The 20543-nt window shown below is 40.3% G+C and overlaps 1 protein-coding gene across 2 annotated transcripts; it reads left to right on the top strand.

The window, feature by feature from the left end:
- The first annotated feature begins 1641 nt into the window (after positions 1-1641).
- On the top strand, positions 1642-17320 carry LOC139623375 (micronuclear linker histone polyprotein). 2 transcript variants are annotated; one of them, XM_071481583.1, is made up of 8 exons: positions 1642-2079; positions 11607-11752; positions 11857-12499; positions 12834-13488; positions 14563-14627; positions 14717-14813; positions 14897-15015; positions 16225-17320. In XM_071481583.1, exons 1-8 carry the CDS (start codon positions 1885-1887, stop codon positions 16762-16764), a joined length of 2460 nt encoding a protein of 819 aa, XP_071337684.1. In that variant the 5' UTR covers positions 1642-1884; the 3' UTR covers positions 16765-17320. The 2 variants fall into 2 exon arrangements, with proteins under 2 accessions (XP_071337684.1, XP_071337685.1); XM_071481584.1 differs by having other exon boundaries at positions 1644-2079; positions 16228-17320.
- The last annotated feature ends 3223 nt before the right edge of the window (positions 17321-20543 follow it).

Genomic DNA, 20543 nt, shown 5'->3' with positions numbered 1-20543 from the left:
ATCAGAGATCTGTGCAATAGGTAAAAATATCAGCATTCAGATGAGGTATACGACTAAATAACTGCAGTGTAGTTGTTTGTACCGTAGTATCAAAAGAGTGCAGCATACATTTATTAAGATGTGAAACATGAGTACACAAATTCATACTGTAAAACACACTGAGTGAAAACAAGAGACAAATTGAAGAGCTTTTATTTTGAATGAGTGGGCCTCATATCTAATATGTGAGTATTAGTATAAAAGTATAAAAAGGAGCCATAGAGAGTGACTTTTACCCTTTATTATACCAAATAAATAATCCACTTACTACAGGGAGAAATTTGTGGGATAATTAGAAATAGTGATAGTGCAGTAACGAATAAAGAGAGCAGAGTTATGATACAGTTCTAATAACTGGAGTGAGGAGGTAGGAAAGAGCAGGGAGAAAACTGACTGAAAACATGGAGGCACTGGAAAAAAAGCATCATACTCTAATGAGCTGAGTGTAATATTCGCTATGGGAGATTTAACTAAAGTGCTGCATGAACCAGGGAAAGGTGAGGTTATATAATGTTTAAGTACTGAAAGACTCAGCAGGGTGTTGATAGGGTATAATGGGGTATGAAAGAAAGGAAGCTCACCAACAAGCTGAAGCTGATGTACTGAGGCTGTAAAATCATCTCCAGTTCGCCTGAGACCCCTTTGTTTACAGTGAAAACAGCTGTTAGACAGTTGATGGTTGAATGTCAGAGGGCATGGACACACATACCCAATAAAGATGGTGTTAAAGACCTGGGTGGAGCAGGTAGGGGATAGAATGGTGAGAAGCATGTGAGCATATGACGTATGAAGTATATCACTCCAACTGTGGCCTGTAGCTCTGATGTTGATGTGTTAGAGAAATAAAAATGTGGAAGTGACTTTTATCAAGAGTAGATATACAGGATATATCCACATTTTCACAGACTGCAGGATCCAGTAACATGTGCAGCAGTTCTGGTCCTGTACTATAAATATGAACTAGTAAAGACAATGTCAGACCTCCTAAGTAGCAGTCTGTCATTCTGATGTCTTTAGACTGGGTGGAGGGAACCAAAGAAACAAAGAGCTGATATACAGTAACTGTGTTTCTGTGCTGTATAGTGTTAAATCTGGTAAATCCAGTTGTCACAAAGTATAAGCCAAACACATCTTGTCTGTCAATAAAACGTGCTCATTGGGACATGATGACAGGGGTCTAGAGAGTGGACTAACAGGACCAGGACTGAACCTGACTGTGATGGAAGTGGGCAGGGCCCAAGATTCTTATTGGATTTTCTAATGAGAACTGGTCTGTTGAGCAAAACGTGAGGATTTCCAGACATACATAAATCCAACAGTAAAACATCTCAGTGGATGCAGGCGGCTGTAAAACCTCATTTTTTTCATATTTATAAACATATAAAGATACAAACAAACAAGGCACTTTTCGTTATTCACAGAGCAAAAATATAACTCATCGAGGTTGAGCATAAGCATATTAAATAAAGTACAATTTTAAAAAAGTACATTACATAAAAAGAAAGAGAGAAAAGGGTCTTATTTAAGGTTAAATTAAATAAATCAAGTAAACAAATAACTTGAGGGCTTTCTTATCGTCCTTTATAAGCTTCAGAGACTTACTCAGGGAGCGTGTTCTGTCTCTGTGGTTTGAACTGCTGAAGAAACGTAGACTTTTATTTTGAATCTAATCCTCCGGATGTTTTTCTATGTCACTTCCTTTTCCGGCGGCAGAAACGACCGTTGCGCTCAGTGGAACCAGACTTGTGTGAAATGAAATAGCACATTTGCTTGGAAATACTTTCCCCTTCATTAGGTCTCTTCCCGCGGTGATACTGGGGTTAGCATGCCCACTTGAACACGACCATGTACCGCCCAGGTAAACCTCCACACGGCCCGCCGCCGTTCGGACCTCCACCCTCCCATGGCCCTCCTTTCAGACTCGGGGGGTCCTGTGGTATCCCTCCTCCTGGACACTTGCCCCCTGGTCCTTGCGGACCGCCATCGGCCTCATCACCGGACTTTCTCCACCACAGACCAGCAAGAGGGCATTTCATCAGCGTACGTACCCAACAGGCTGACAGGCTTGGTTTCATGATGAAGATGAGGGGCTAACTAGCATAACGCAAATATCATAGACCAATGTGAGCAGTAGTTAGTTACACATGTAGCTACATGTTATGCCCGAGGAGTAAACAGCACATTGTCTTATATGTATTTTCCATAAGAAACTAATCTACGCTGAAGTTTACGATTCCGTGGGTTATGGATAAGTTAAGAGAAACTAAACTCAAAGCTGAGTGACTGATCCTCGGTTTGAATCTGTGTCAGATATATGAGGTAAAACATTAACACTTTGTGAACCTCACGTTTGTGAAATTTTTATTTTACTGTGAAAATACAAAGAATGGAGATTTTACTGCTTTTTTTTCATGTCTAGACCACCTAGGACCAGGTCTAGGTCAAAAACCACTAGACTTAGACCACTAAAATCTGGACCAGATTAACCCAGAGAAGGTTAAGATTCATTAAGACACGTCACGTAAGGTTCAGAACACACTCATGAGTTAAGACCAATATCACCGTATTATCAAAAGCATCCGGACTTTGAAGAAACTGTGAACTGGGCCAATTCTGAAGAAAGACCAACTAGTCTAGTGTGTGTTAGTAAGAGAGGATTAAGATGCTTCTACCCTTACTGGCAAATAACTTTTAATTTTTAGATTACGATATTTACAGCTAACCTCTGATGTGGTTTGAATAACATATTCACAACATAGTCTTTATACCAGTAGATTCCTGACATGCACTGCCCTGTTTATTCTTACTCTAAATGAGATTGGTTTGTATGTGTTTCACTCAGACTGTGAACACTGGTTTCACAGACTCTTAACTTAAGGTACAGTGTTTATTTTATCCCTGAAACACAGTTTCCACATATTTTTCATTCTTTCATACTATAACTGGTTGGTAGCTCAAATTAGCTGGACAAAGATCCTCTAATGAAGAATGGTCACATAGTATATACAGTATATATAAGCTGTAGTTATGGGATGAAAATGAAACAGTCAGTGTCCCCTTAATGAGAGGAGAGAGCAGCCAGTGGACCACACTTTTCTGCATATTCACAAAAAGAATAAATTAACTGTTTTAAAGATTCTCTGGCTGTCATAATCTACTCTAGATTTGACCGGTCTCAGTTTAGTGGTTTTTGAAAGAGACCTGGTCCAATGTGGATGAGGTGTGGGGGGGAAAAAGTGAAATCTCCCTTTTTTTGCATTTTTATCAATAGACTAAGCAACAGAATGAGGAGCAAAAAAAACCAGAGGTTTGGTCACTCAGCACTGTAATGTAAGTTTCCCTTAAGTGCTGAATGGGAAGCTGTGAGTCTAGAGCTAACTTGATGTTCTTCCTACTCTGTCTCTCATTTTTGAGACAAATATGATGGCAGGAGGCCTGTGAATATGTCAACTGACCTGGGTCACACCAGAGGTTGTGTTAGACTTTCTCACTATCTGTCATTTTGATGGACACTGTAGAAAAAAAATCCATCATTTTGATTTACATTTTTATGATAATGAGACAAAGACTGTTTAACAGCATTTGATTTTCTAACTCAACTCCATCACAATAGAATTTAAAAACCAGAACAAACTTAAAGATTATACATTTATTAGGGCATGGAGAGAAGCGATGAACAGAGACATCGACTGTAGAGCAGTGACGACAACAGCATGACCCCAATACCACCGTCACCAGATAGAGAGACAAAAAGAAAGAGAGAGAGAGACAGAAAAAGAGGGAGGGAGAGACGGGGGCAGAGAGAGAAGGAAAAAGTGAGAGGGAGAGAGAGACAGAAAAAGAGAAAGGGAGAGGCAGAAAAAGAGAGACAAAAAAGAAGGGGGGAGGGAGAGAGACAGAAAAAAGAGGGGGAGAGAGAGAGAGAAAAAGAGAGAGAGCCAATGGGTTGACTTCAGCTCTGCTCTACAATGAAGCAGCAACATAAAACAGCTTTAGATCTGTTCGCTTATTATGAGAAGTGTAAAAATATTTCTACCCTCAAATCAAAGGTAGAGTAGAGTACTAGTAGAGCCAGGGGGGTTGTCCACTATTTATTTGATCAGATGGTGTGGTTCTTTTGGAAAGAATTGTTAAAAGAATGTATTTGGGTTTTTATTTGATAGGAACAATGCATTTTATTGAACATTAGTACAAAATACATGATGTAAACATGCCAGATTATAGAAAGAATGCTAATTTACATCCGTAGACCATAGGCATAGGCAGGTAACAGAAAACAGAAAACATGACAAGTCACAGCACACAAATACAAAGTACACAAATAAAGGACACAAATTCATTCATTAATTGAAAACATACAATGAATGTGACCTCTTGGTCAGATGCTGCTGGTGAACTGGCATTGTTACCAGGAATAGAAATTAATGCAATGATAATGATATTTAAATGTAATTTAACCAACCTATTGAAAAAAGAGAGAGACTGAGCGAGAGAGTAAAGGAGAGAGAAATCGAACATAATGAAGTGAGAGTGAGCAGATGAACAGACAGAGAGGTGAAACTCATATAATTGATAATTCTCAGGTTCGTCAGTGAAGAGGTTGGAACAACACAGCAGACAGGAGTCTCTGCTGACAGCAGCTCACAGCTGTGGATGTGTCCATGGTCGAATGTGTGTCGAGTTGCTGCTTTCTCTGAGCGATACAGATCAGCTGATTTGTTTGTGACGTTCTTGGGCTGATGGCTGCACTGATTTGAAATGCCATCACTGCAACCACAGGCTAAGAGCTGGGCCAGGACTTCCTTGACATGGTTCAATTAAAGATTTCTCATCCATGGCAGGACACAGATTAGGACACAAAATATAGCCCAATCTGTTTGATGAAAAGAGCTGAATGTGGCGAATTATTAGTAAAATTATACTTACATGGCATGTAAAACAGTGGCTACAAATATAGAGTCCTGTTTGGAGCTCTGGTCGAGAGGTGGTCCTGTCAGACCACAGAACCTTTCTTATACATGTGACTTTGTCAGTGCATCCCAGCTACCGTCCACTTGCTCTCTACAAACCTCCCATTTCCCTGACAGCCATACTGGAATGGTAATTTCCGTCGACGACAGAAGGTGCCATCAGATTTGTGATCACAGCACGGAACAGCTACTTTCATTGGCCACAGCGGTTGATGTACTTACTTTAGATCAACATAGGTAAGTCAGCAGAAGCAATCCTTGTATGTTTTAATGAAAAAGAGACCAGGTAGTTTGTGTGCCATTCTTTTTCCCTGCCATATATAATTACATAGCTCTGAACTGTAATGTTGTCCAATACTTTCTAATATGAGTAGTTATAACTTGTGCACTGATATTGTAAAGTTAAGTTTTTGCTGTTTTTTGTTTGTTATACATTACTGACCAGATATTAGATTCATTACAATATGCATTACATTATCATCATTTCTACAAAATAACAGGCAGTGTTCTTCATTTTGCAGTGAAAAATATAAAGGAGTCAAGACTTGGCAGAGTCACTTGACCATGCAGAAAGGTGTTTGCAGCATCCTCATAGCTGGAAAAAGGGGAAGGAACTTGTTGATGCACAGAAGAAACTACAACATTGATTTACTCTGATGTGGATTCAGACATCACTCTGGACAAAGCTTCTGCCAAACAGATGAATGTAAATGTAGTGGTGTGAAAGTATAGAAAGTAAGTCAGAAGGAAATACTTCAAGAAAGTGATGGTATCTTCAGACTGTACAGGAATATACTTGTGTGTATTTACATTTGTTTTATTTTGTTAACATCAACATGTTCTATTTAATGAATTTGATACGTCTCTGGAAGACAAGGTGCTGAGGTTTGTTTTGTGGCATTTAAAGGACATCTGAACATGTGACCAAAGATAACTTGAATCCAGGGCAGTGCCATCTACAGGAACTACGTCATTAGATATATAATAATAATACAGTATAATAACTTCAGTTCTGTCTGCTGGCATTGGTCATCCAGGTCTTTATGTCCTCGAGGTAAGGTTGACATTTAGCTAACCTCACCTGGCTTCACTGATAAATATAATTGGGTGTCATCTGCATAACAATAGCAGTATATGGAGTGTTTCCTAATAAGATTGCCTAAAGGAAGGATATGTAAGGTGAATAGAATGTGTCTAGACATAGAATCCTGTGAGGCTCTGTGTCTGTTGCATGCGTGGTGTATTCATCATTAACATTACAAACTGAGACTGCGCTGATACATATGATTTAAACCAGTCTATGTAATAGGATGTGATGGTCAGTGTTGAAGTCTAGATGCAGTTTCAGTGTAGCTCTACAAAGGCCAGAAGTATCATGTAGTATCAGTAGTTTCTTTTTTTTTTTTTGAGCCAGCAGCTGCATGACTCTAAAGGCCCTGTTAGACCAGGAAGTTGCAGAGTGAAATGTATTTATACGTCTTTGTAAAATGTGGTTTTCTAGAAGCTGATAACATAGCAACTATTTCCAGGGCCAGATGATAAACTGCTGTAGATGGTAAAATTTCTGTGAACAGAAATTCCACATTATAGATGCTTGTGTGACTGGGTCTCAAGGATGGTTATGTCTGTCTGTCAGTCCAGCACTTTTGACCACTTTGGTTTAAAATACTTGGAAATATTTCACATGATCAACTTAATTCATGTATTTCTTGATCTCATCTTATTGAAACACTGAGGCTCATTTAATGGGCTTTACAGCACAGGGCCACTGGTGTGGATGTAGTATTGATGTGTTGTTTAAACACCACATTCACATAGAGGGCAGTTACCAACTTGAAATAAAGGTCAGTTAGACACAGTGAATGATTATATTGATATGTACTGTTCATAATGAGATTGTAATGTGATCTCTACTAAAGGTTGTGGCTCTTATCAATTAAGGTGCTTTGAACAAGTTTTGTGTCATTTGCTCTGATGCCATTGTTTTCTGAACAGAACATGAATGTTGATCAAATATTTTTACTGACAGTAATGAGAGATGAAGCCAATCACATCATTTCATGTCTCATATACATGGTATACATATATCACTTCATTTAAACTGCTGTATATGTATTAACCTATGGAAATATCTTCTTGTGTTTTGTTGTATCTCATAGAGGGAACAACGTACAAAATACATGAGAAAGTTTAAAGAAATCCTGTTTCCTGTCTTTTTCTAAGCTGGTCCATTTCCATCTTTACTGTGGTTCTTGGTCTCAACAACATCAACATGCTGCACATTCTGACACTACTGTGTAATAAAATACACACTGTTTTTGTTTATCATCATATCCATCCATTATCTATACCACTTGTCCAAACTGGGTCGCAGGGAGCTGGAGCCAATCTCAGGGCTGAAATATAGAAACAAACAACCATTCACGCTCTCATTCACAACTAATTTAGAGCCATCAGTTAACCTAATGTGCATGTCTTTGGACTGTGGGAGGGCGCCGGAGAATCCGGAGGGAACCGATGTAGACACAGGGAGAACATGCAAACTCCACACAGAAAGGCCCCGGGGTTCAAACCCAGAACATTCTTCCTGTGATGCGACAACTCTAACATCTGCACCACCGTGCAGCCCTTGTATAGATTATCAAGTTTGGAAAAGTGTGATGTATGATTAAAGGAGGTACCATTCCCTGGCAAGTACACCCATAAGATGGATAGGCTGTTATGTTTAAGGGGTTACAGCATAGCTACACACCCTGCTAGTTGCTTCCATAGCTCCATCATAGCTGCTGTGGACCACCTCAGCAGTACAAGAACACATCAGGGCTCCAGTGTTTATAAAGATACTATGTGGAGACAGCCGTGACTGGTGAGCTTGGGCTGTTTGTGTTTCCTCAAGTATCAAGGGTTGGAGAGTGAAAACAACTTCAAAAAGTTTCTTGGCAAAACACATCTACCAAAGCTTTTTGCACTGTTGACCTTTCGCTTAGTGTCATCCTCACTTTCTATCGTAGTTAATGACAGTGTAAACAATGATTGCATGGAATTGTCGCCTCTTCAGTAATTAGACAAGATAAATGTCCTCATGTTGCTTGTCTTCGCTCAGTATCACCAGATGAATAAAAGAATGGATATCATTTAAGCACCAATAATCCATTAACACTTGATGGTGGTGTGAACCAAAACCTTCAGTGAAAACCTCTGACCTGTGTCCAGTAGAAATCTATACAGTAACAGTTAAATTCTTATATACACCTGCTTGATAAAAGTCTTTGTAAGATTCAGATTAATTAAGCTGGAGCGGCCCGATGGCAGAGTGGTTAGGGCGCGTACCACATCAGCAGGCGAGTGCCGGTTCGACTCCCGACCGGCCCGACTCTCGTCATTCCCCCTCTCTCTCTGCCCCTTTCCTGTCACTCTCCACTGTCCTGTCAATGAAGGCAAAAAAAAAAAAATGCCCCAAAAATATATATATATAAAAAAAGATTAATTAAGCTTGTGTGTCTGAGAAGAGCTGTGAAACAAGAATTGAAGGTTTGTTGGATTAAACAGTTATCAATGAAGTCATCCTGAAATTATTAGTTTGCATACAGTTTGCGTACTTGCCTTATCAACAATACACACAGTGAGATGGTGGTTAAATTCCACTGACAACACGCAACAAAAAATAGCATCGATTTTATGAAGGACTTGTTATTTGAATGTGTACTGCATCTGACATCATATTAAGCTAATTTTAGATTAGATTTATGTTTAAGATCTACCCATAGATTTTCAGTGACGTTCAGATCAAGGGACTGTGAAAGGTTGTGTCAAAAGCATTACTTTGAGCGTCATCAGTGGAAAAGGGAACAATCTGCATTCACACCCGGGTCACATGACTCTGCAGTAGACGCAGGTACTAATCAACTGTGGCTCCAATCGGCATTGATGTAAACACAACACCCAGGGCAACCTATTCACTTTCACCCCTTTTCCCACTGTAGCATTTTTCAGAGTAGAGTCACTGTAGACACACCTGTCACCTGTCCAGCACGGTGCTGTTGCACCATTAAAACCACAGCTGCACTGAGCTCGGAGATTAAAAAGTGAGCACATCCCTGAAATAAGTTTCGAAAACACACAAACACTGATGGCAGCATCTCACACAGAAGCCCTGACACTTCTACATCAAATTATGGTGTAAAATGGTATTTGTGGTGGATTTTGAGGTCTGCTGTGGATGACTGTCCTGCTGTAGAAGTCAGCCTTTTTTCACTGTCACTTTCTTGACTGCAGGCATCTGCCTCCAGAATCTGCTGATATTTGGTGGCTGTCTCTGTGTTTCCTGTGCCATTTTGCACCCAAAAACAGAATATTTCCACCCTTATGCTTTACAGTTGTTTTTCACAAATGCTCCTTCCTTTTTCTCCAAACACACATGTGGTGGTTGTGGCTCAAGAGCTCAGTATGAACGTCATCTGTCCACAGAAATTGTTTGCTAAATGACTCTGGTTGACTCTTGTCTCTCTTACTCTCTCTGCTCTCTTGACCAATACATCATGTTTTCATTGTCATTGTAATATGGACATGTACAATAAACCCATTGTGTCTTTTCTTCTACTGAAGTTGGCATGCTAACCAGCTAGCTACAGCCTGCTCAGACTGTCTTATCCCTTTCCGATAGCGAGCCACTGTAGCATCTAGTCTATCCTGAGGAAGTAGCTCCTCAGAGGACCTATTATAACCTCTTGTAATGTAAATGCAACAGTGGCTGAAGCTCTTAGTTGTTGCATTTACTCCTTTCCATTATAAAATCAGCAAGATATGTAATTTGCCCAGTGATGGCCAAACTATTTCATACAACTGTAAGCTCATAAAAGCTAAATATCCCACATGTGTGCAGCTTGTTTATCAAACATACTCATGTCACAGACTGTGGAATAATTTTACTGTGGCTGGTAGCATCTTTTTGAGCTCCTCATCAAAACCCTGTGATGAGAATAGTAATGGTAATTCTTGGCTGCCTGACACATGATTCCCTCTCCTGTCACTTTCTGTAGACACGTAGACATTTTCAACTCATTCTCACTCTTCAGGAATGAATTTCACACAAGCTGGGACATTAGTTTCAGTAGGCCAGTGCAAAAGCATTGGCCCAGGGATCCTGATTATTACCAGCTGTGACAGCAGGGCTGGTATTGTTATCACCTTGTGAGTGTGTGTGGTCATGGCAAAATGTGGTCCTGGAAACACCTACTGTAGCCAAAACTACCACACATGTGGTTTTGAGTACTTAGGAATGTCTCTGTCTGTCTGTGGACAAATGTCACCACAATGGTGTCACAATGGTGAAACTTCACAGGTGTGTAGTTGAGATCAATATTAAGTGTAAAAAGGGTTGTGGTCCAACCCATGAGCACTGAGTGCTCATGTAATAATGTAGTAATGACAACTCAGTCCTCATGTAATAGTGTAGTAATGACAACTGAGTACTCGTGTAATAGTGTAATGACTACTGAATGTTTATGTAATAGTAATAACTATTGAGTACTCATGTGATAATGTAGTAGTAACTACTTAGTACTCGTGTAATAATGCAGTAATGACTACCAAGTACTCGTATGGTAATGTAGTAATGAGTACACAGTGCTCAGGCAATAATACTTAGTGCTGTGATAGTAATAGCTGAGGATTACTCATATGATAATGTAGGGACAACCCCTGAGTGCTCATGTGATGATGTAGTAATGACTACTAAGTATTCATATAATAGTAATAACTAATGAATACTCATGTAATGTATTTATGACTTCTGAGTGCTCAGGTAGTAATTTACTATTAACTACTGCATACTTGGATAATAACGCAGTAATGACTTCCAAGTAGGCCTACTCATGTAATAATGCTCTAATGATTACTCATTCCTCATATATTAATGTATTAATTACCAAGTACTCAGGTGGTAAAGTAGTAATGACTACCAAGTACTCATATGGTAATGCAGTAATGACTACATAGTGCTCAGGTAATAATGTAGTAATGACTACTGAGTACTCTATAATCATGTAGTAATAACCCCTGAGTACTCATGTAGTAATGACTACAGTGTACTCATGTAATTATGAAGTGATGACCACTGAGTACTGATGTAGTAATGTAATGACCACTGCATACTGATGTAATAATGCAGCAATAATGCAGCAATGACCACTGAATACTGATGTAATAATGTAGTAATAATGCAGTAATGACCACTGAGTACTCGTGGGTTGTAGCGTCCACATGTTGACACTGTGGCTGCTGTGATCTTGTTGCATCATGGTGTCTTGTCTCTTGTCATTGAGCATCAGTGGTGGATATAATTGACGACAAGCTGTGATATGACTCCTCGGGAAATTGTAAAACCCATTTTACATTATCTGTGATGTAACAGACTCAGACTATTTAAACTGTTGCTAATTTGATCACTTAGTAAATGTCTAGTAAATTTGTAAGTATTAGCTTTGTGCAACCCTTTTTAATATATTCATAACGTGAACCACACAGTAAAATTGCCAAAAAATGCTACTGCAGTTCTGTCGTGTACAGCACTATAACATGAACTCTGAATACTCTCAGCCCCACTGTAGCAGCTTCTCCATAGACCGTAGTACAGTGATTGCTTTGGGAGGCAGCCAGCAGGTCGTCCCTCATGCAGAACCACCGCACCTTCAGGTCCCACAGTGGAATCCCACTCTTGTGGACCATCATCTCCCAGACAACAGGTATATGTGTTGACAAAGTATTTGATTTTATTTAAGTCTAAGCTTGCTGTAATGTACTTGTTGTGTTTACTGGTGTATGAAAACATGTGCCTGTTTATTTTCAGTGACCGAGCTGGTGAGGAATTCTTGAGATGCATTGCAGCTAACAAGCCTCTCCCAGACTATCTGAAAGGGAACATGGCTTATAATTTTGCTGATGCTTTTAAGTCAGCTAATGTCCTAAAAGATGCAGTAAAATCAGACCCTGAGTTCCAGAAACTTGTTACTAGGAGCAAAAGTCGTAGTCGAAGCAGAAGTTGTGGCAGAAGCCGTGGCAAGAGCCGTGGCAGGAGCCGTGGGAGATCACGAGCCAAGAGCCGTGTGAGAAGCAGAAGCCGAGTACGCAGCCGAAGCAGAGGACGGAGCAAAAGTCGTGTTCGTGGCAAGAGTCGAGCTAGAAGCAAAAGCAGGGCAAGAAACAACAGCACACCTCGCAGTATGAGTCGTAGCCCAAGCCGAAGCAAGAAGAAAAGTCATGCACGGAGCAAGAGCCGGGTCAGGAGGTCCAGGTCACACAGTAGCAGCAGTGAAAAGAGTGGTGCTAAAGACAAAAAGAGAAAGAGGAGCCCCAGCAACAGCTGCAGCAGCAGTGTCAGCAGTAACAACAGGACAGGGAAAAGTCTTTTAGAGGGACTGAAGCTGGTCATGAACAGCAAGGAACTGGACGAGCGGTTGCCCACCCTTAAAGACGCCATCCTCACTATTCAGGTAGAACTCCTCATCATTCATTCTTCAGAGTGTCTCATTTCAGTGGCTTATCAGCAGAAATCTCTACAACAAGTGATTCTGGAAGATGGTCTGTTTGGGTGTGCCAAGGTCACACCAAAGCCATTTTCATCAGTCTCATGAGTTCAGCATGTCTGGGCCACAAAGAGCAGCAGGTTGCCTCATAGGTTGTTGTGGTTATTAAATAGATGGGTGAACACAGGCAGTTATTCATTCAGAGACTGTAACTCATCATTTCACTAAACATTTCAGCAGCACTCCAACAGGAGCTTGCATGTGTTTAAGTGTTTGTTGTGATGTGTTTGCTTCTGTCCAGGCCTCTGATGAAAGCAAAAAAGTGCAGAGTGTGGCAGATGAGTACAGACATCAACAACCTGACAGTCAGGAGAACTCAGCATCACTGGAGAGCGACAGCGTGCTCCTTCCCCATGACAGAGTGGGCAGTGATTTCTCTTGGCTGCAAGTACAAAGTCAAGAGGACTCCACAGTCCAGAGAGCTGATGAGCTCGATGATGAAGAATCATTCTTGTATGGGAGTGAAGACACTGGAGGAAAACAAGACAACAAATCCTCTTCCAACCTTTTTGATGCATTTTCCCAGATTGGAAAACATCCCACACCACAAGAAACGGGGGTTCCTGCTTTGTGCATTCAACAGCATCAGACCAAGTCCACATTCAGCAGCTCTGGAGATCAGCTCGATCTGAAGCAACCCCTTCAAATGAGCTCCTCAAGCCTAGCCTCTGCCAATCTGGACAGCAGTGAGTGTGAGAAGATCAAGAGCATATTAAAAAGTCTGGGCACAGCAGACATCAGTGAGATCATGGTGAAAATGCAGGGGCATAAGGAGGAGAAGCAACTGTCTCCTACACTTCCTGCTTCTGACCCAACAGCAGCAAGCCTGGCCGTGGCAGCAGTGAATAACCCAAACGTGAGGCACGCACTGGAATCTTTACAGTCTCTGATCAAAGGTGAGAACCCGATTCACCTGCATCATTCATTTTGTGCAGCATTTCTATTTTATATTTTATATTCACTAACCACAAATACACACAGTGATCAACTGGTTTCTTCAATGTGGATGAAGTTTGAACTGCACTGTTTAAATATGTGCAGTACGTGTAGTTTTCAACATATGTTAATCGTTGTGTGTCAAAGTGATTTCATAAATCTACTATTAAACAAGTTTCTCATGACATAAATACCTGTTTTTGTTTTGCAGCTGCACCTTTTGACTTAATGGCTGAAGATATTCTGTATTTTTGTATTCTGTATCACATGAAAAGACCAAAAGCAACACTGAAGTGATCCAACCTCTGCTGTTTCTTCATTATGTTAAACTGTAGTTTATTTTGTGTCCCTTAAAAATCAGGAAGCTGTAAATACTCACTTCTGTGCTGCAGACTCACCTGTTCAGGTAACATTGGCTAAGAACTGCAGAGCTCAGAAGTTTGGGGAAATGACTGAGCCTTTTAAAGTGAAATGATATGTTTGCGCCATTTTGTGTTTGTGAGTGTTTCAGCTGTAGACCAAGCAGGAAAGTTAGAGAGTGATGAAAAACTTTGGTCTTTTTATGGGATTTGTTCATAACAGTAAATCTAAAGGTCCTGAAAATCAGTTTCCTTCAAAAAGGAGGTCATAAAAGGGATTTTGTTTTTGTGATGTGATTGTGGATACTACACAACTATTCACTCACAGTGAGCTGTTGTGACAGTGGATTCTGGACACAGGAGGATGTTAAGACTCAGATAAGTGAATCATTTTCAGTTGGTTAGTCCTTCCATCCGCTTTTCTGTCCAGGGCACATCAGTTTAATTAATTATGTCATTGTTGTTAAAAACAGCAGAAACAACTGAAAAGTGAGACATAATAAATAATTCTAGCTCATAATGTCTACCGCTGTCATCCTTTGGCAGGTCCGAGCGTCAAACAGGTATTAAACTTTGTGTGGTATCAACAAGGTCTTAGATTTCACCTGGTGAGCCCTGCAGGAGTGAAGCTGACCTGTTGTGAACTAACACAGGATCATGTTCTCTCTCCTTCAGCGACAAAGGAGAAACGGACCAAGAGTGAAAGCAGCAGCACGTCTCACAGCTCTGAGAAACACAAGGTGAAGAGCCTCAGTCTATGTCATCCACTCCTCAGTATGTGAGTGTGAAGGTGAAGACATTAAGAATGAGACTGTACCTTGTTTTCCAGACAAGTGACGATGAAGACAGGAAGAGAGAGAAACAGGCCAGAATCAGTAAGATGGGGTCTTTGATGAAAGAAGTGGAGGTGTTGTTGAAACAGGATGGTAAAGCACCTTTTCTCTTAGCTCTTTATCTTCTTCTACTGAAAAACTACACATGCTTCACTGCCTCTCTTGTCCGTCTGCAGGACTGAGTTTTTTGACACCAGTGATTGGCTTTTACTGTCAGAAATGTGAGGAGTTCATTGGAGATTTGAGTTGTGCTGAAAACCATGCAGCTGTCCACCGACACAGTACCTCCAACAGTGTGAGTAAAGACCAACAGCCTGACATCCTCCTCCTGGTGCCTCACAGCTCCACTGTGTCCTATATCACCATGAATACACAAACACACAGTTTATTTAACTCAGTCTAACACACCACACAGGCCCTGTTCAGACCTGGTACTAACATCCGTCCTGAGTGATCTGATGACAATGTTCAGCTCTAAGTTCAGGTGTGAACACATTTAGGACACATGTGAGATCTGATTTCCTTAGACCACATTCTAAGGTGGTCTGGACCACACATGTCCACGTTCTTTTAGCAGTGTGAATGTGAATGTGTCCTGACCACACTGAAGGACCATGACCATGACCAGACCATGTTAATACCAGGTCTGAACAGGGCCATATAGTCACTAAGTGTGGGTTAATCCGCTGCTGAAAATAGTTCCCAACAAATGTGCTATTTCTCTACAGTGTTAGGACACTACTGAACCTCTTTACCTGTTTTCAAAGATTTTTGTCTTCAGCTGAAACTGACGGGGCTGAGTGCCACAGACTCAGAGAACACCACAGCAACAACACACAGGATAATGGCATACGCTCAAGTGTAGCACAAGTAGAGTCTTAAAGATATCATAGCTTTGTTCTCACAAGGAGTGTTTTATGAAATCTGCTGTGAAAATTAATTCTTCAACAAATATGAAATTTTTCATCTCATAAAACCATTGGCTTTTAGCTCCATTCCTGACAAGGCCCTATGAAAAGCACAATCTGTTCTCTAGAGCTGTTGTTATCAGTCTTAAGTCAGCAGCAGATTTTCCAGTTTCTTTATCTTCTAGATAGATAAATAGATTGATAGATCAATAAAATACGTTATTAGTCGCGTGGGAAATTCAGATAATTCAGATTGTTGCAAAATAAGTTTGATTTTTATTCCTCCACGCCAGCAACAGTTAGAGCTGGAATCATGTTGTTTTCAGGTTCTTCGTCCATCTCTTTCTCATGGACACGATATCTCAGTAACACCTTCACAGAACTTCTTCAGATTTAGTACAAATGTTCACTTGGACTCAAAAACAAACTGATTAGACTTGAGTGGTCAAAGTTCAAGGTCAGTGTCACACGTTTAATATTTGATCTGACTCTGGATAAACAGGATGTGATCTGAGACTAGTCTGAGTGGAGGAGGGAGACGACCACAAGGCAGTGCTTCATTTTTATTGTATTGTTATTTATTCCCTTTTTTTCAGCAGAAAGTGCCGATGGAAAAACATGCTGGAGACAGCAAAGGACACTCACACAATGCTCGCAGCAGCAATAGCCGACAGCCACACCCCTCAGACAGGAGCGACCACAGGGACTACGGCTACCGTAGAGACCCAGGAGACCACGGAAATGACTATCAACAAGACTGGAGGGTGGAGAGAGATCACGGAGGAAAACTGGACGACAGCCGCAGGAATAACAGGGCGAGGCAGGGAAACATCTCCTTGAAAGAGGAGATGAGTAAGGAGAGGATGCTCATAACGGTGTCACGGGGACTGACACCTCCAAACAGCAGGGTCAAGGAGGAGGTGAAGGAGCAGGCTGTCGCAGGCTATGGCAAAGTCAAGGTGGAAGACACAAACAGCAAGGACAGCAGAGAGAAGGAGAGCAAAGAGAAGGATGACAGCAGCAATGGAAGTGACGAGGACAACAACAAAGGAAAAACGACCAAGATAAAATCACAGAAGAAGAAAAAGAAGAGGAAGGAGAAGAAGAAGAAGAAGGAGAAGGGGGGAAAGTCCTAATTGTTTCACAGATCCCTAAACCATGTTGTTCTCTCTTCCCAGTCAGTTCTTACTTGGTGCGATCAGGAGGTTGGCCGTCAGGACGAGCTGATATCAGTGTGGTGTTGTGTGATGCAGAGGTGGCTCTGTGGGGATGTTTGTGTGAACCCAAGGCTGAACAGACTGACACTGACAAAACTGAATGTTCTTCTCTGTCTGTCTCCACGTCTTCAAACAGCATTTTAAACAAAGGTCAGCATGTTCCTTTTGCTGTGTGGCGACCTACAGATCTTTGTATGAAAATGTTTGAAATATGTCGTCACATCCTGGTTTCATCTTTTAATTAAAAGTGTGAGTTATTTCTCTCAGCACGTTGCTCCAGTGCATATTTTCCAAGGACCAACAGCAGTGTAGTGTTAGAAATGTAACGTGTGTTTGAGTTTAGATCCATCATGTCTTTTTTTAATCTGAACCTAGATGTAAATACAGAATCTGTGTACAATTTCATAAAAGATGTTAAAAAGTCAAACGTTATCTTCATTAAAGTTCTCACACAGGTTCAGTTCTTTGGACATAACCTGCAGAATCCTGGGTAGTTATTGTGATAGAAAACAAATTCAGAGTGATGCTGGATTTTATACATGAAATATGTTTGTATGTATGTATGTATGTTGTGGTGGCAAACACAATTTTCCACCACCCAGCAGCTGCAGTGAGGAGGTCAAGGTGGATGGTCAGGAATTTGACTGCCCTCAGACCCGCCCCAAGCCTCGCCCACCGGGACCCATCATCCAACCTTGCAGAAGTTGGTCCCTTTAAGTGTTTACCTGAAATCTGCTATATTTTTATTGGATCACCAAGAAAACAGTCAGCCAATCAGAAGAGAGGCTCAGAGCCACTGTAACGTTACAAAATTATGTGAATATAATTTATATGGAGTTGTTTCTATGTCATATTGTAGTATAAATCATCATTAATTAATTTATCCTCTGTTTACTACATGATTCTTGTAAAATGTGAGGGTTTTGGTGGACCAGCACTCAGAAACTGGGGGAAACTCTGACAGGAGTCTGTAGTCCTTGTCTGATTTATATTCCCACTCCGTCCCTGCTGTATATACAGTATATAGAGTATATACACGTACAGTATATATACTGTATATATAAGAACATGTATTTATATAAGAAAACAGTGTCTATGTGCTTCTCCATACGTAATAGGCCTATAAATTATGTATTTGAGGTATGGATTAAGAATTAAGTAATTGAACCAGTAAATGAGATCTCTGCATCATTTTGGATAAGAACTTAAAATTTGACAGTCAGGTTAAGTACATTTGCAAGAATGTCAAACCAAATCTGAACTGTTTTTGTTTTATTGGAAGGCACTCCCATGTCAAACTGCAAAACTATACATGCACACAGTGATTTTTTCACATTTGTCATATTGCATCACGTCATAGTCACAAGCTTCTCCAACTACATTAAAACCTCTTAGTTCAATTTATAAGCAGACAATAAAAATCATGGACCAGAAACCTATGAGATGGCATCACTGTGATATTATAAGAAAATATAACCTTTTTAGCTTTGAGAATTTCATGAATTTTTGTTATATTAAAATGGTCTTTAACTGTCTGAATAATTATGTGCCACCACTGTTTTCCAAATTAGCCATTAGGTGTCAGAGCACTCAGAGGACGATCACACGAGCCCACAGCAGTGGTGATTGTCTTGTCCCAATGTACAAGACCTCTTTCGGTAAGTCTGCTTTCTCTGCAAAGGGGACTAAACTTTGGAACTCCCTGCCTATTAACTTAAAACTAGAGACCAATAGTAACATTTTCAATGGGGGACTTAAGCAATGGCTAAAATCTAAACAACAATGTTCACATGAATAGCCTATCACTGGTTTACTGTTGCCTTTGCTCTATAGTGCATTCATGTATTTAATTCTGAATACACCATTTCTTTTATGGTCTTTGTAATATTTTACAATCTATTGTCCCTCTTTCTTTCACTATTATGTTTTTATTGTTAATATTATTATTGTCATTAATGTAATTGTTATTATACTTTTTTCTTAAAAGCCTCCCGTGGACAAGTGTTGAGAATTAGCATATAAGTATAATATAAGCATATAAGTCCTAATATTGTGCTTAGAGACACAGACATACACTTGTGTCCAGAGGAGTTAGGAAACTCTTCATTACAGATTTTTTACTAAGTTGTTATATCCATGCTTGCCCAGCAGATAGAGACAACTCCTCTAACACTGGACTGTCTTACAGAGGAGGGAGTGAAACAGTGAAGCGGCTTTCATTTTCACAGTGACTCATGAAACACCCAGGAACGTGTGGCTGTACAACACTGGACGCTTTGATGATTCAGGTGTTGCTGCATTCTCATCAGTCACTGCAAGTCCCAACCTGCCCCATTTGTAACAACCTGTGATATGAAGAGGCTGAAGTCTGCTGCTTTGTACTTTCACTTAAATGTCTGTATGAGTTCACAGCAGCCTGTGTCAGTGTGTGCACTGTCCGAGACCCACATCATGTGACTATCAGGTACATCTGTTTAAAATATACATAAGAACGCGGGGTAATAATGTGAGACGTATAATAATAAGTGGTAGCAGAAGGTGTTGAGCAGGATCATATCCAGACTCTCAGAGGAGACGATGAAGCACAAAACTACAGGAGAGAGAGGAAGCCAAGTTGGTAACGTATTTATGGGATATGACCCTTTATTTTGAAAGGGTCTGTCATAGTGCTGAGCCCACTGAGAATCATCCATCTGCCGCTCTATGGTGCTTTTTACCTTTTTTTGTTCATTGTTTTTTTTCTTTCCAGCCCACATACAGACTGTACAGTTGACTCACTCAGATAATTCCCCTACTAATAAAAAATATAAAACCGAAAGCACAGTTTCCATCAGACAAGATAAGACAGGCTGAGTGTACCGAGGCCACGTCGCATGAGCAGTAGAGATAAAGTAAACTGTGAAGCCGCTGTATATGTGTGTATAGATATAGATATAGATATAGATATATAGCCATAGCACCACTTATCAGAAACAGGAAATGACATGTTGTATACATTAATGCACTTCAACTGGCGGGTTGACCACATCCATCTCAAACTCGGTCAGAAAATGTGTGACACCCTGATGATGCTACTGATGATATTGTGAAAATTGTGAGTTTTCATTGAACAGCTTTGTCTAGGAAAATTTTGATGTTTCGCAACGACAGAAATGAAGGAATGCGTGTCTGTGTGAAACCACACCCTGTTCTCCTCATCACTACCTTCAAATACCTACTGACTGTTTTTTCAACAAGTTAAATGGTGGTATTCAGATCCTTCACTGAGGTAAAAGTACCAATACAGAAAAGTAAAAATACTCCATTACAAGTAAAAGTCCTGCCTGAAAAATCCTACTGAAGTAAAAGTACATAAGTATCAGCAGCAAACTGTAGTAAGAGTATTAAAGTAAAAGTCCTTTTGTGTTTTTATCTATGACATCATTAGATTTCTTGTGGTGAAACCATGTGAGAAGTTCAGACTCAGTGTGTGATGAAGCTGTTAATAGCTCACAGACATCTGAACTGTGACCTGACCACGCTGCTGTTTGGCGGACGTCAGGTTGGAAACTTCTGGTTTCATCTTTAACTGTGTTGTATTTTAAAAGCTTGCTGCTATAACTATAGTATAATAGTAGTATATAGTATATAACTATAAACTAAAGCTGTCAGATAAATGTAGTGGAGCAGAAAGAACAATATCTCCCTCTGAAGTGTAG

Source organism: Trachinotus anak, unplaced genomic scaffold, assembly GCF_046630095.1.
Source record: "Trachinotus anak isolate AG129_WGS33_773 ecotype Australia unplaced genomic scaffold, CSIRO_AGI_Tana_v1 ptg000007l, whole genome shotgun sequence".
Taxonomy (NCBI): Eukaryota; Metazoa; Chordata; class Actinopteri; order Carangiformes; family Carangidae; genus Trachinotus; species Trachinotus anak.
Note: the sequence above shows the minus strand (reverse complement) of the source record. Positions and strands in the feature narration are given on the sequence as shown.

What these genes read in the sequence shown, in the direction of transcription:
- LOC139623375 (XM_071481583.1), top strand. Translation starts at nt 1,885, where the DNA reads ATGTACCGCCCAGGTAAACCTCCACACGGCCCGCCGCCGTTCGGACCT. An exon ending in CAAGAGGGCATTTCATCAGC is followed by an intron (nt 2,080 to 11,606) that starts GTACGTACCCAA and finishes GAATACTCTCAG; the next exon opens with CCCCACTGTAGCAGCTTCTC. An exon ending in CATCATCTCCCAGACAACAG is followed by an intron (nt 11,753 to 11,856) that starts GTATATGTGTTG and finishes GTTTATTTTCAG; the next exon opens with TGACCGAGCTGGTGAGGAAT.